The sequence below is a fragment of the Zea mays genome, chromosome 7 (genome assembly GCF_902167145.1).
Source record: "Zea mays cultivar B73 chromosome 7, Zm-B73-REFERENCE-NAM-5.0, whole genome shotgun sequence".
Lineage (NCBI taxonomy): Eukaryota > Viridiplantae > Streptophyta > Magnoliopsida > Poales > Poaceae > Zea > Zea mays.
In genome coordinates, this window is record NC_050102.1 from 26,020,240 (window position 1) to 26,032,214 (window position 11,975).

At 46.7% G+C, this 11,975-nt stretch overlaps 1 protein-coding gene and 1 pseudogene across 1 annotated transcript; one reads left to right on the forward strand and one right to left on the reverse strand.

Moving 5' to 3' along the window:
* Positions 1-1,347: 1,347 nt before the first annotated feature.
* LOC103633780 (UDP-glycosyltransferase 43-like) lies at positions 1,348-2,952 on the reverse strand (annotated as a pseudogene).
* A 5,614-nt stretch (positions 2,953-8,566) lies between these two features.
* On the forward strand, positions 8,567-11,456 carry LOC100272370 (uncharacterized). The gene is made up of 5 exons (XM_020540344.3): positions 8,567-8,790; positions 8,933-9,158; positions 9,322-9,539; positions 9,641-10,218; positions 10,305-11,456. Exons 1-5 carry the CDS (start codon positions 8,785-8,787, stop codon positions 11,197-11,199), a joined length of 1,923 nt encoding a protein of 640 aa, XP_020395933.2. The 5' UTR covers positions 8,567-8,784; the 3' UTR covers positions 11,200-11,456.
* Positions 11,457-11,975: the final 519 nt, after the last annotated feature.

Below are 11,975 nucleotides of genomic sequence, written 5' to 3' on the forward strand. Positions count from 1 at the left end.
GTAAAACTTAAACTTATAGCCACAAAAACTTGTTAAGTGTGAGCACAATTATTGCCAAGTGGCTAGAGAGGAGTCTCAACAAAACACAATACCACAAGAGATCAAACACAGAGAGGACACAGTGGTTTATCCCGTGGTTCGGCCAAGACCAACGCTTGCCTACTCCACGTTGTGGCGTCCCAACGGACGAGGGTTGCAATCAACCCCTTTCAAGCGGTCCAAAGACCAACTTGAATACCACGGTGTTTTGCTTTGCCTTTCAATATCTCGTTTGCGAGGAATCTCCACAACTTGGAGTCTCTCGCCCTTACACTTGAGATTCACAAAGAAATACGGAGTAAGGGAGGGAATGAGCAACGCACACAAGACTTCAAAAGATCAGAGCAACACGCACACAAGCAGCAACAAGAGCTCGCAACAAAACTCAAAGAGTTCACAACTCCACAAGAGCTCTATATGCTATCACAATGAAACGAATGCGCGAGAACTATGTCTTGGTGCTTAGGAATGTTGTAGGAATGCTTGGTGTACTCCTCCATGCGCCTAGGGGTCCCTTTTATAGCCCCAAGGCAGCTAGGAGCCGTTGAGAACAAATCTGGAAGGCCATCCTTGCCTTCTGTCGTCGGGCGCACCGGACAGTCCGGTGCACACCGGACACTGTCCGGTGCCCGATTTATTTCCATAAACAGCACAGTCGACCGTTGCAGACCGTTGGAGATCTGGGAGCCGATGGCGCACCGGACATGTCCGGTGCACACCGGACAGTCCGGTGCCCCCTTCCGACCGTTGGCTCGGCCACGTGTCTCGCGCAGATCGCGCGGCCGACCGTTGGCATGGCCGACCGTTGGCTCACCGGACAGTCCGGTGCACACCGGACAGTCCGGTGAATTATAGCCGTACGCCGTCGGCAAATTCCCGAGAGCGGCGTCTTCAGGCCGAGGCAGCCTGGCGCACCGGACACTGTCCGGTGCACCACCGGACAGTCCGGTGCCCCAGACCGAAACAGCCTATTGGCTGTACACAGCCAACTCTCTTCTTTTCTTCTTCTCTCTGTTTCTAACACTTAGACAAGTATATTAGTACACAAAACCAATGTACTAAGGCTTAGAAACATACCTTCACTCTTGATTTGCAACTTGTCCATCCATGGGCATAGATTTACATTTAAGCACTTGTGTTGGCACTCAATCACCAAAATACTTAGAAATGGCCCAAGGGCACATTTCCCTTTCACATCCGCTTTATTTTCTTGGTTTATTTGTTTTCCCCTCTCTCCCGGACTTAACTTTTATTCTAACGCTAACCCCGGTTTGTAGTGTGTTTAAAGTTGTAAATTTCAGTTTCCACCTATCCACCCCCCTCTCGGCGACTTTCACTGGCAGTCAAAACATTTTCATTTGGCTTCATCATACCGACGGACAATCCAATACCAAGCACGTCCACGATGAGCTGCTCGTTGATAAATTGCTCAGCGAAAAAGGGCCAGATAGCCATGGGCAGACCGGCTGCAACAGCCTCCAGAGTGGAGCCCCATCCACAGAGCGCCATGAAGCCGCCACTAGCTGGATGGGCTAGGATGGCCACCTGTAGCGCCCAACCGCACACGACCAGGCACTTGCTTCCTGTGATGTCGTATGCATCGGTGTTCTCCCGTAGCCAATCCTTGACGTTGGAGTCAGCGTCCTTGATGAGCCAGAGCACAGGCGAGGGGCATGAGGCAAACGCCATGCGGAGCTGCACGAGCTGAATGGGTGGAATGAGCCTGGCACTGCCGAAGCTCACGTACACCACAGACTTGGGCGTCTTGGCATCCAGCCATGCCATGCATCGCCTCGCGTCACACGACATGGATTGAGGGTCGAGACTTGGTTAGCGGCAGAGCGAGACGGACTTGACGGCGATCACCTTTTTGCCCATCGTCTCCGCGAGAAGCGTCGTCGAGCCGCTTTCCATCTCCTTGAACATGTTCACCACCAGACCGTCGACTCTCGCACCCTCGGTCATTCGGTCGAGCACTTTGAACGCACTCGAGATCAAGTACATCACCCCCGCAGTGTCATCGCGGTACAGCTTGTCGACGACGGGAAGAGGAGGCGCTGGACTCATCGCGGCGCGGTACTGCTTGTCCATGACCTCAGCTTGCAGCAGCGACACCGCGAGGGAGGGCGGCAACAGGTTCCCCGTGATGAGTAGGGAAGGGGACGGCGAGGGCTGGTCGAGCCTCACGGGATCCCCCGTGTCTGCGGCTGCTTCCATCGCGGCCATGCCCTCCTCGGCAGAGGAATCCTGGGCGGCCACAGGGTTGAGGACAAAGAGATGGTCGTGGTTGTGATGCGCGGATGAGTTGAGGAGGTCCGGGTGGATGTTGTTGGGCAGCATGTCCAACGTCGCGCCTTACTGCTTGCCGTCGTCGAAGAAACCACCCCAGTTGTCGGCGATGACCGAGGCTGAGATGGACGGCGCGCTGGCGGACGAGTCAAAGCACCCCACCGATCCATGTGCTCCGAGCATGCCCGACCTGGCGAAGCTGACGCGCACGTCGCGGTTCCACAGGATCCCCATCTTGGACACCTCGGTGCGAATGAAATCCACCGAATCATGGAGCCCCACGATCGATGAATCCACACGAGGACACCACAGATCGAGGGCGTGCACTGAGGATTCGAGCGCCGACACGCAAGGGTCCAGCTCACCTTCGATCTGGAGAAGCTTGGAGTCGGTGGCGGTGTCAGCTGCTGTGAGGTGTGCTTTCACGTTGGATCGAAGAGTAGAGGAGAAATCAGACATGGCGTGAGTCGAATCGGCGGAGCGTGATTTGATCGCTCCAACACGGGATTCCCATTTGGTCCCCGACTTAGAGTCGAGACGCTTGTCCAACTCCGAGAGGAGGGCGCGCGTATGAAGCGCTAGCGCTTGAATGAGCTGAGTATTGACAGGTGAAGGAGACGCCATGGATGTTTTTCGGCTGAGGAACGATGGAATCCGAGAATCGGTGAATTTCTGATACCAATTGTTAGCTATCCTCACAGATCACTAATAGAATAGCAGGAGTGGAGAGATACAGAGAGACAACACAGAGAAGAGGAATAGAGACGAAGAACATGTAGACGATAGTGGATAGTAGTGTTTGGAGTCTGGTTCATTCATGTCCCTTCTCTACGCCAAGTTTGGCTTATATATTATACTCACGGCACGCAGGCCGGCCTAACAACTATTTAGCTCATTTTGGCCTATAAACCCTGGTGCTTGGCTTGCGACTCTTGTAGCTTCATTGTCTGCTGCATCTCCTCGAACATGCTCTGTCTACAGACCTCCAGTGACTGATGAAGGGATACTGACAGGATCCTCTGCAGTTAGGCGTAGCTACATATATATGACCCACTGACGTGTGGGACTGGCCGTGTCTGGCCCCACGTGTCGGCGGACAGACGTAACCGTAGAGGAACCTCGTCCGGCCAGCGCACAGGTCAGGTTAATCAGATATATATGGTGGCATGCAGTATCCGGCGGCGTTTGGAAACCAACATATTTTGAGAATCTCGACCATCACATAACCCGAGGAATCCAGCCGGACCTTGATAATGATAGATAGTGTCTGAGCAGCGCGGTATCCTAGATAAAAACTCGGCAGTGTTTGGTTGGAATCCTGATTCTAGAAGTCGGATTCTTACTATTCGTGCATACCAAACAAACGCCGCCTAGATATGATCGAATGAGTTTGAATGGATTGAGTATGGTGTTGAAAATATGTACATATACTAGGAGAGCCATACTAATTTAATTATAAACCTCTTTTTTGGATTATAGCCTTAAAGACTCATCAATATATCTATAGAAGACCATCTATCTCTATCTCTAGCTTGTGGCAATAATACATATTGTTGCAGATACATAAATAATAAATGAACGTAGTAGCTGTTGGTTTGTGATTTTTTTTCCAAGATATGGTCGTATGACTTGAATTACATGCATGCTTGCACGTATCTAGCTCTACTAATTAAAGCTAATTTGATTCCTTATATGTATTCACTCTGTTCTTTTTTATTTGTCACAGTTTAGTTCAAAAATAAACTAGCGGACGACAAATATTCGAGAACGGATTTAGTATTTTAGTATCTTAAGCCTCTTTATTGTCCTCTTGATGTGTGTGCAAGCTCCAGGAAAAAAACATCCATATATGAAGAGTTCTTACTGGTTTGTAATCAATTTTTTCGCGTGTCGTTCTAATAAGTAGATTAGATAGAGAATTGGAAATTCAAATAATTTATGCTACTTTCCATGTTAACTTAACTTGCAACAACTAATCCTAGAGTTGTCACAAGTTACTTTGGCCATCAGAATTTATTCCGAACGGTGTTATGAATGATGCTAACTCCATTGGCTATATATTGTTGTCTACAAGATATACTAATGAATTTTCTTATTAATTGATTGAGTATAACGACAATCTTACATGAGGAGAACACATATTCTTCCAAATCCTCTACGACTATGCGCCTATAAGAATAGCATGTAATGTAAGGTACGTCAACTTTAGAAACATTTTAGACCATAGATCTAGCATATATTTGTAATGTATCGATATCGTAGCCTAGTCATGTGAAATCCATGGTAGAAGCATATCATAAATGACGGCTAGCTCATCTTCCAGCGCACGGATATTGCATGCTCCAATCTTAGCTAATAAAATGCATTACCGAATCGAGGTGAGCAAAATTGTTATTACACCATTGGTAGGTAAAACAATTGAGAGGTCTTCTCTTAATACAACACTAGAGACACTCGAGGTTGTCTTAACCCATAGGTCAAGTTTTTTATGTTTACTACTCCTTTGGATCCAAATGAACTCTCAACTTCTAGAGGCAGTATTCTCAGTGTAGAGTTACATGAAATTGTTTCCAAGACTACCATATCATGTAAAAAAAAATAAAACTTTAGATGAAATATCAATTTTCGTGCTAATTTTTTTATCTAGATGAAACTCACTACTCTCTCCGCTTAAAAGTGTTTATGTGTCATAAAAATACCTATGTAGGAACCTATTAAATACGAACTAAGCTCACATGACACTCACGTTGATACCTGCTAGCTAAAAGCCAAACTATTTTAACTTTGACTCGAATTATAGAAAAGAATATAAATATTTATGGCACCACAATAGTATCATTATTAGACACATCATAAATGCACTTATTTGATGTCATACATATGTGTCATGAAACTTAACACGCTTTGACTTGAGTGATTGTAGCAATTAGTTTATTTTCAAACGGAGCGAGTACTGAGTAATAGTACTTCGCCCTCCTCCATCTCCCTCACCCACCCACACACAAATTTATTTTTATGTACTAGCGTATATCAGGTGCTAACGTCACGATTCCGCGAACAAGAGGGGCCGGGGATCGACGACGGTGACAACACGAGGGAAGTGGTTAATGGCTCACATGACAATTGTGGATAGGATTTTATTTGTTAGTACAAATATTAGAGTTCGCAAGAGAAAGTGTGAAAGTTTAGTTTTATCTATCGACCATGCGTGTGTGAATGTGTGATGACGATGATGTAAGGGGTGTTTGCATCTGTATGTATGGAGTTTTTTTTTCTTGATGCATGCCCACATAGTTGCCAGGTGATGAATCAGATGGATATGACCGTGGTGGCCTGCTGTGCTGCAGGCTGCACGATTCACGGTCGGTCCGCGCTGGTCGTCTGGAAGCCTGGAAGACAAACGACCATGCAAAGCCATGAACATGGCACAGTAATAAGCACGAGATGGAAATAGATATTGTTGCCCTTTTTTCTAAAAAAGTTGGTTAAATTTAAGATTGATTTATTTTAGGTGAGATTCTGGGGTTGATTTATTTTGGGATGAAGTACATAATATTAGTATTATGCACCCTCTCCGTCCCCAAACTTCTTTTTATATAAGACATATATGTGTTCAAGGTTTTTATATAAAAAATCACCCTCATATGCAAACTGTTTTTTTTATCAAGTTGGTATCATATCACTGGATTAAGATTATTTGAAAGAACTTTTTAACACCGGGATAGAGTGGAGAATATTGTTGGCTTGCTTGCGTCGTTGCGCAATCTTCCTATAGGGGTGGCAAATATGTGTTTGTTTGATTTGTGAACTGTCTGTAGATATGATCGAATGAGCTTACATGGACTGGATACGGGATTGAACGAAAATATGGAAAAAAAATGTTAGGAGAGCCATACTAATTTAACTATAAGCATCTTTTTTTCTAGATTATCAATTTATACAGCTTCAAAGACACATCAATCAATATATCTATAGCAGACCATCTATATCTATCTCTAGTGACAATAACATATTGTAGATTTTTTCCAAGATATGGACGCATGACTTGAATTACATGCTTGCTTGCACATATACTAGCTCTACTAATTAAAGCTCTATTTCCTTATATGTCTTTTCAGTATCTTAAGTATCTTTATATATTATTCTTGATGCATAAACTCTAGGAAATAAACATCCATATATGAAGCGTTCATACTACTTTGTGATATACTTTTTATTTAAATTACCCGTGTGTCGTTCTAAGCAATAGATTTTGATAGGAAATAGGAAATTCAAACAATTTATGCTATTTTTATGTTATTGACTTTCGACGGCTAACCCTCGAGCCATCCGAAGTTACTTTAATCGTCGAAAGTCGTTCAGAATAGTGTTGTGTGAATGATGGTAACGCCACTAACTACATATTGTTGTCTACAAGATATACTAGTGGTAGTTCTTATTGATTGAGCATAACGACAAACTTACATGAGGATAACACATATTCTTTCAAATATACGACTATGTGCCCGTAAGAAGAGCAATGTAATGTAACGTACGACAACTTTAGAAACATCTTAGACCATAGATCCAACATTTGTAACGTATCGACAGCATAGCCCAGTCATGTGAAATCCATGGTAGAAGGTAGCGTGATAAATGACGGACATTGCATGCTCCAATCACAGCCAATAAAATGCATTACCAAATCGAGGTGAGCAAACTTTGTTATTACAACATTGGTTGGTAAAACAACGAGATTTTCACCCTTTTGTGTTTAATACTCCTCTTATTCCAAATTAAGTCAACTTCTAGAGGACACATTGTCAATGTAGAGTTACATGTCATCGTTTCGAAGCCTACCATATCATATAAAATAAAATAAAAATAAAAACTGAATGAAATATCAATTCTCAATACATTGTTTTACTCTATTTTTGCATAGATAATTATGTTTAGAACTTATGTAGAGTTGATAATCGTGCCAAGAAAGTTTTATCTTAGATAAAACTCACTTCTCTCCATGTTTTAAAACTGTTTACATGTCATATACAAAATTGCCTATGTACATAGCAACCTATTAAATACGAATTAAACTCATGTGACACTCGCACTGATAGTAGCTAAAGTCAAACTACTCTAACTTTCACTGAAATTATGGAAAAGACTATGAGTGTATTTATGACAGCAGAGTAGTGTAATTAGATACATCATAAATGCACTTATTTGATGACATACATACTGTTACATTTTCTTATAAAAATGGTCAAACTTAACATACTTTGACTTGAATGTCTGTAGTAATTAATTTATTTTCAAACCGAGAGGCCGTGTGCTCAGCAGAGTGAAGATTGAAATAGAAAAATGAGATAGAGGTGGTGTAGGGAGGCTGCTGGAGATACCTTAGTGTGCAATACTACTGTGTCCTCTTCTAGCCTCCACACCCACCCACCCACACACGAATTTATTTTTTATGTATATAGGAGGTACGTGCAGGCGTTTAAAGATTTTATATATAAAAAAAATTGTTAGCCTCACAGGTATGATTTTATTCGTTAGTACAAACATTAGAGTTCGCAAAGAAAGTGTGGAAGCTTAGGGGTGTTTGAATGCACTAGAGATAAGAGTTAGTGACTAAAATTTGTTAAGATATCCGAACATGCTAGCTAATAGTTCAACTATTATCTATTTTTAGTAAATTAGTTAATAATTAAGTAGTTATTTGTTAGCTAACTAATTCCACTAATAATTTTTAGTCAACTAACTATTAGTTTTAGTGCATTCAAATACCCGCTTAGTTTTGTTGGCCATCTGTGTATGACGACGATGATGCATGGCCACGCGTATAGTTTGCCAGAGGTGATGAATCGGGTGGACGTACACGACACGACCATGCATGGTGGCCTGCAGGACTGCACAAAGCCATATGGGCATGGCATGCATATGGAATGGTATTAAGCACGAGACCGCGCGCGAGCGATATAGAGGAGGACGACGATATTGATAAATTAATTATTAAATAATATAAATATAATGTGCCACAACCATTATATATATATGGTCAGAAGGATATGCAGAATGATGCGAGCGATTGCAGGCCGAGGAGGAACTGAAGCAATTAAGACGGTACTTGTGTCATTGTGTGTCTCTCCGTCTACGACAACGTTGCACTTCACGCGGCGCAGCCCTTTCTCTCGTCCACCAGCTTGCTTGCTGCTGTACTGCTGCCTGCTCTCTATCTATCTATCTCTCCCTCTCTATATCCGTACGTCGTCTTGCAAAAGTCAAAAACATACAACGACAAGCACCTGCATATCCATCCATCCATCATATCTGACCAGAGATCGATCGCTGAAGTCCTCCGTCCGACTCCTCCTCGTCGTCGATCTGTGAACAACAAGAAGATCGGGCCGGCCGGCCAAAAGGGTCATTCGTCGACGACGTTCATCCATCCTATACGTGCCGGCGGCCGGCGGATCGATGGCTGTGAGTGGCGGCGCGCGGCATGCATGCGCTCGCGCGTTTTTCCATTCCATTTTTTTTTCCGTTTCACAATAATACTAGCTACCTCTCTCTGTTCCTTCCTCGATACGAATACGATGGCATGCATGCATGTGTAAATCCGCAGGAGGGTAGCTGGACCCCGACTGCCGAGCTACCTCTGCGACAGGACCCGGCGGTGGACGACGACCTGCCGCAGGTGGTGGTCCAGGAGAAGCAGCATGGCGGCGGTGCTGCCGCTCGGACTGCGATGGCGACGGCGACGGCGACGCGGGACGGGTCGGTGGGTTGGAGCGGCAAGCCGTGCCGCAGAGACAGGTCCGGGGGATGGTTCGCCGGCTTCCTCATGCTCGGTAAGTCAACGTAACGGCAGCGGCCGGCCCGGTAGAATAGATGGCAGGTTTTGGGGTACTGCTTCTTCTTCACGCGCGCGCATGCAGTTTTCTCCTCTGCCAGTTTTAGATTTTTTTTTTCGATGCGTTATCGTATGGCACGGCGACGACGGCCGGCGTGCAGCGAACCAGGCGCTGGTGACGTTCGCGGTCAACTGCGTGGGGACCAACCTGGTGACGTTCATGTCGGTGGTCATGAGGCTGGACAACGCCGACGCCGCCAACAAGGCCAACAACTGGGCCGGCACCACCTACGTCTTCTCCATCGTCGGGGCCCTCGTCAGCGACTCCTACTGGGGAAGATACAAGGCCTGCACCATCTTCCAGCTCATCTTCCTCGCGGTACATTCTACTTCCCTCGCTCTGATTCGATTAATATAATCCCTAACTACTACGTACTGCCATCCAAACATGGGCGGGCATGGCTGGCTGGCTGCGCGCAGGGGCTGGTGGAGCTGGCCGTAGCCTGCCACGTGTTCCTCGACAAGTCCTGCCACTTCGGCGGCGGCGGCGGCGGGCGGCAGGAGCACTGCAGGCCGCCGACGACGGCGCAGTCCCTCGTCTTCTACGTCTCCATCTACCAGATCGCGCTCGGGAACGGCGCGTACCAGCCGGCGGTCACCACGTTCGGCGCCGACCAGTTCGACGAGACCGACGCGCGGGAGCGCCGGTCCAAGGCCGCCTTCTTCGGATACTTCTTCGTCGCCAACAACCTCGGCGGCGTCCTCGCCGTCACCGCGCTCGCCTACATGGAGGACGAGGGCCAGTGGGTCCTGGCCTTCTGGATCGCCACCGCCGCGGCGCTGCTCGGCTTCCTCCTCTTCGCCGTCGGGACCATCAGGTACAGGCACTTCCTTCCCAGCGGCAACGCTGTTGTCAGCGTCTGCCAGGTGGTCGTCGCTGCCGTCAGGAACCGGCGCGTCAGAGCTACGGTTCGAGCGCAGGATATGTACGACCCCGATACCGATGGAGATCGCGGCAAGAAGGGGGTCAGGAAGATGGTGCACACACCAGAGTACAGGTAGGTACTACCACCTACATTATTTTGTTTGTTTGTTCATGACTGCAGATTGAACGTTCCTTCTTTTTCTTCGTCTTCATCGTCAGGTGTCTGGACAAGGCAGCGGTGATCAAAGATCCAGCGTCTGCGTTCCGAGCACCGGCAGGTCAACCACAGGGCCATTCCTCCTCCAAGCCCAACCCATGGAGGCTCTGCACACTGACCCAAGTGGAAGAACTGAAGTGCATCCTGAGGCTAGTCCCGATCTGGCTCTGCAGCATCCTCTACTCCACCTCCTACTCGCAGATGTCGTCGGTGTTCATCGAGCAGGCGCAGACCATGGACGACTCCCTGTCGAAGCTGACGATCCCTCCCGCCGGCATGGACGTCTTCGAGATACTGGGCGTCACGGCCTTCGTGTTCATCTACCGCTTCTGCATCGTCAGGGTCATGGCCAAAATATCGCACGAGCCGACGGAGCTCCAGAGGATGGGCACCGGGCTCGTGATCTCGGCCGCGGCCATGGTCGCGTCCGGCGTGGTGGAGCAGCAGAGGCTGGCGCGCGCCACGGCCGGCGTCGACGCGTCCAGCTCTCTCAGCATCCTCTGGCAGATCCCGCAGTACCTGCTGATCGGAGCGTCCGAGGTGTTCATGTACGTCACCATGACAGAGTTCTTCAACGACCAGCTCCCGGAAGGCCTGAGGAGCCTCGGGAGCGCCATGAGCGTGGCCTCCATGTCGGCCGGGAGCTTCGCGAGCAGCCTCCTCGTCACTCTGGTGATGGCCATCACCTGTAGAGGCGGCCGGCCTGGGTGGATACCTCAGGATCTCAACAAGGGCCATGTGGACTGGTTCTTCTACCTCATAGCAGCCCTTAACGCCGTGGACCTGCTGGCGTTTGTGGTGTTTGCCAAGAGGTATAGACCGGCTCCGGTGATCATACATGGAGAAGATGAAACCGGTGGTGTCGAGAAGGCCCAGGATGCGGAGGAATGCATTTGAATGCATATCTCAAACATTCCATGTGTGGGCCTGTTTAGATATACTCCTTATACATGTGTTATTATAGCGTGGATTGATATGGAATTTAAAACTAAATTCCATACCAATCCATTCTAAGGCACATAGATGAAGCTAGATACATAAGCATTCAAACGAACCTTTAATAATCTCTCACAAGCCATATTGTTGGAATATTGGATTTGACTGCATTCAAACATATCTCTACTGTCATTTGCTAGGGCGGTAGTGCTTTATTTTTTCTGGCAGGGTTTTAGTTGTTATGGACTTGGAGGAAGCCCTCGCTAAATTATTTGCATGTGTGGGGCTATTTTGTGGAAGTTAAGATATTTAACCCAAATGTTGGAAAGTTTGTGTCTAAGATAGTAAGTTGTCATTTCATTGGCTATTTAGAAATATCAAAGGGATATTGTTTATATTGTTCTGATAGCTATACTAAGTTTATAGAAACAAGACACATTGTATTTTTAGAGAGAAACATGGTTCCTAGAGAGATTAGCATTGATGAGAAGCGGTATTTGCCCAAATTTCAATGATTTTTGCCCTTCTTCTGATTACTTGCTATATCCATAGCATCCATTGTTGTGACTCCTTTTGTTGGTCCTTCAAATATAGATATTATTAGTGTACCTAAGTCCCTAGCATTGGTGCCCCAGGTCACTGTCCCTATAAATGAGGAGTCAGAACAACCTCATGGGTAAAGTATGAACCTGTTCTTAGAATATCTCAAAGGAATACGAGGTAAATGACTCCCAGTG

Bases quoted from the DNA above. Each gene is read 5' to 3' on its own strand.
- LOC100272370 (XM_020540344.3), top strand. The intron at 9,159-9,321 runs GTAAGTCAACGT...GCCGGCGTGCAG, and splicing joins CGCCGGCTTCCTCATGCTCG to CGAACCAGGCGCTGGTGACG. The intron at 9,540-9,640 runs GTACATTCTACT...GGCTGCGCGCAG, and splicing joins TCCAGCTCATCTTCCTCGCG to GGGCTGGTGGAGCTGGCCGT.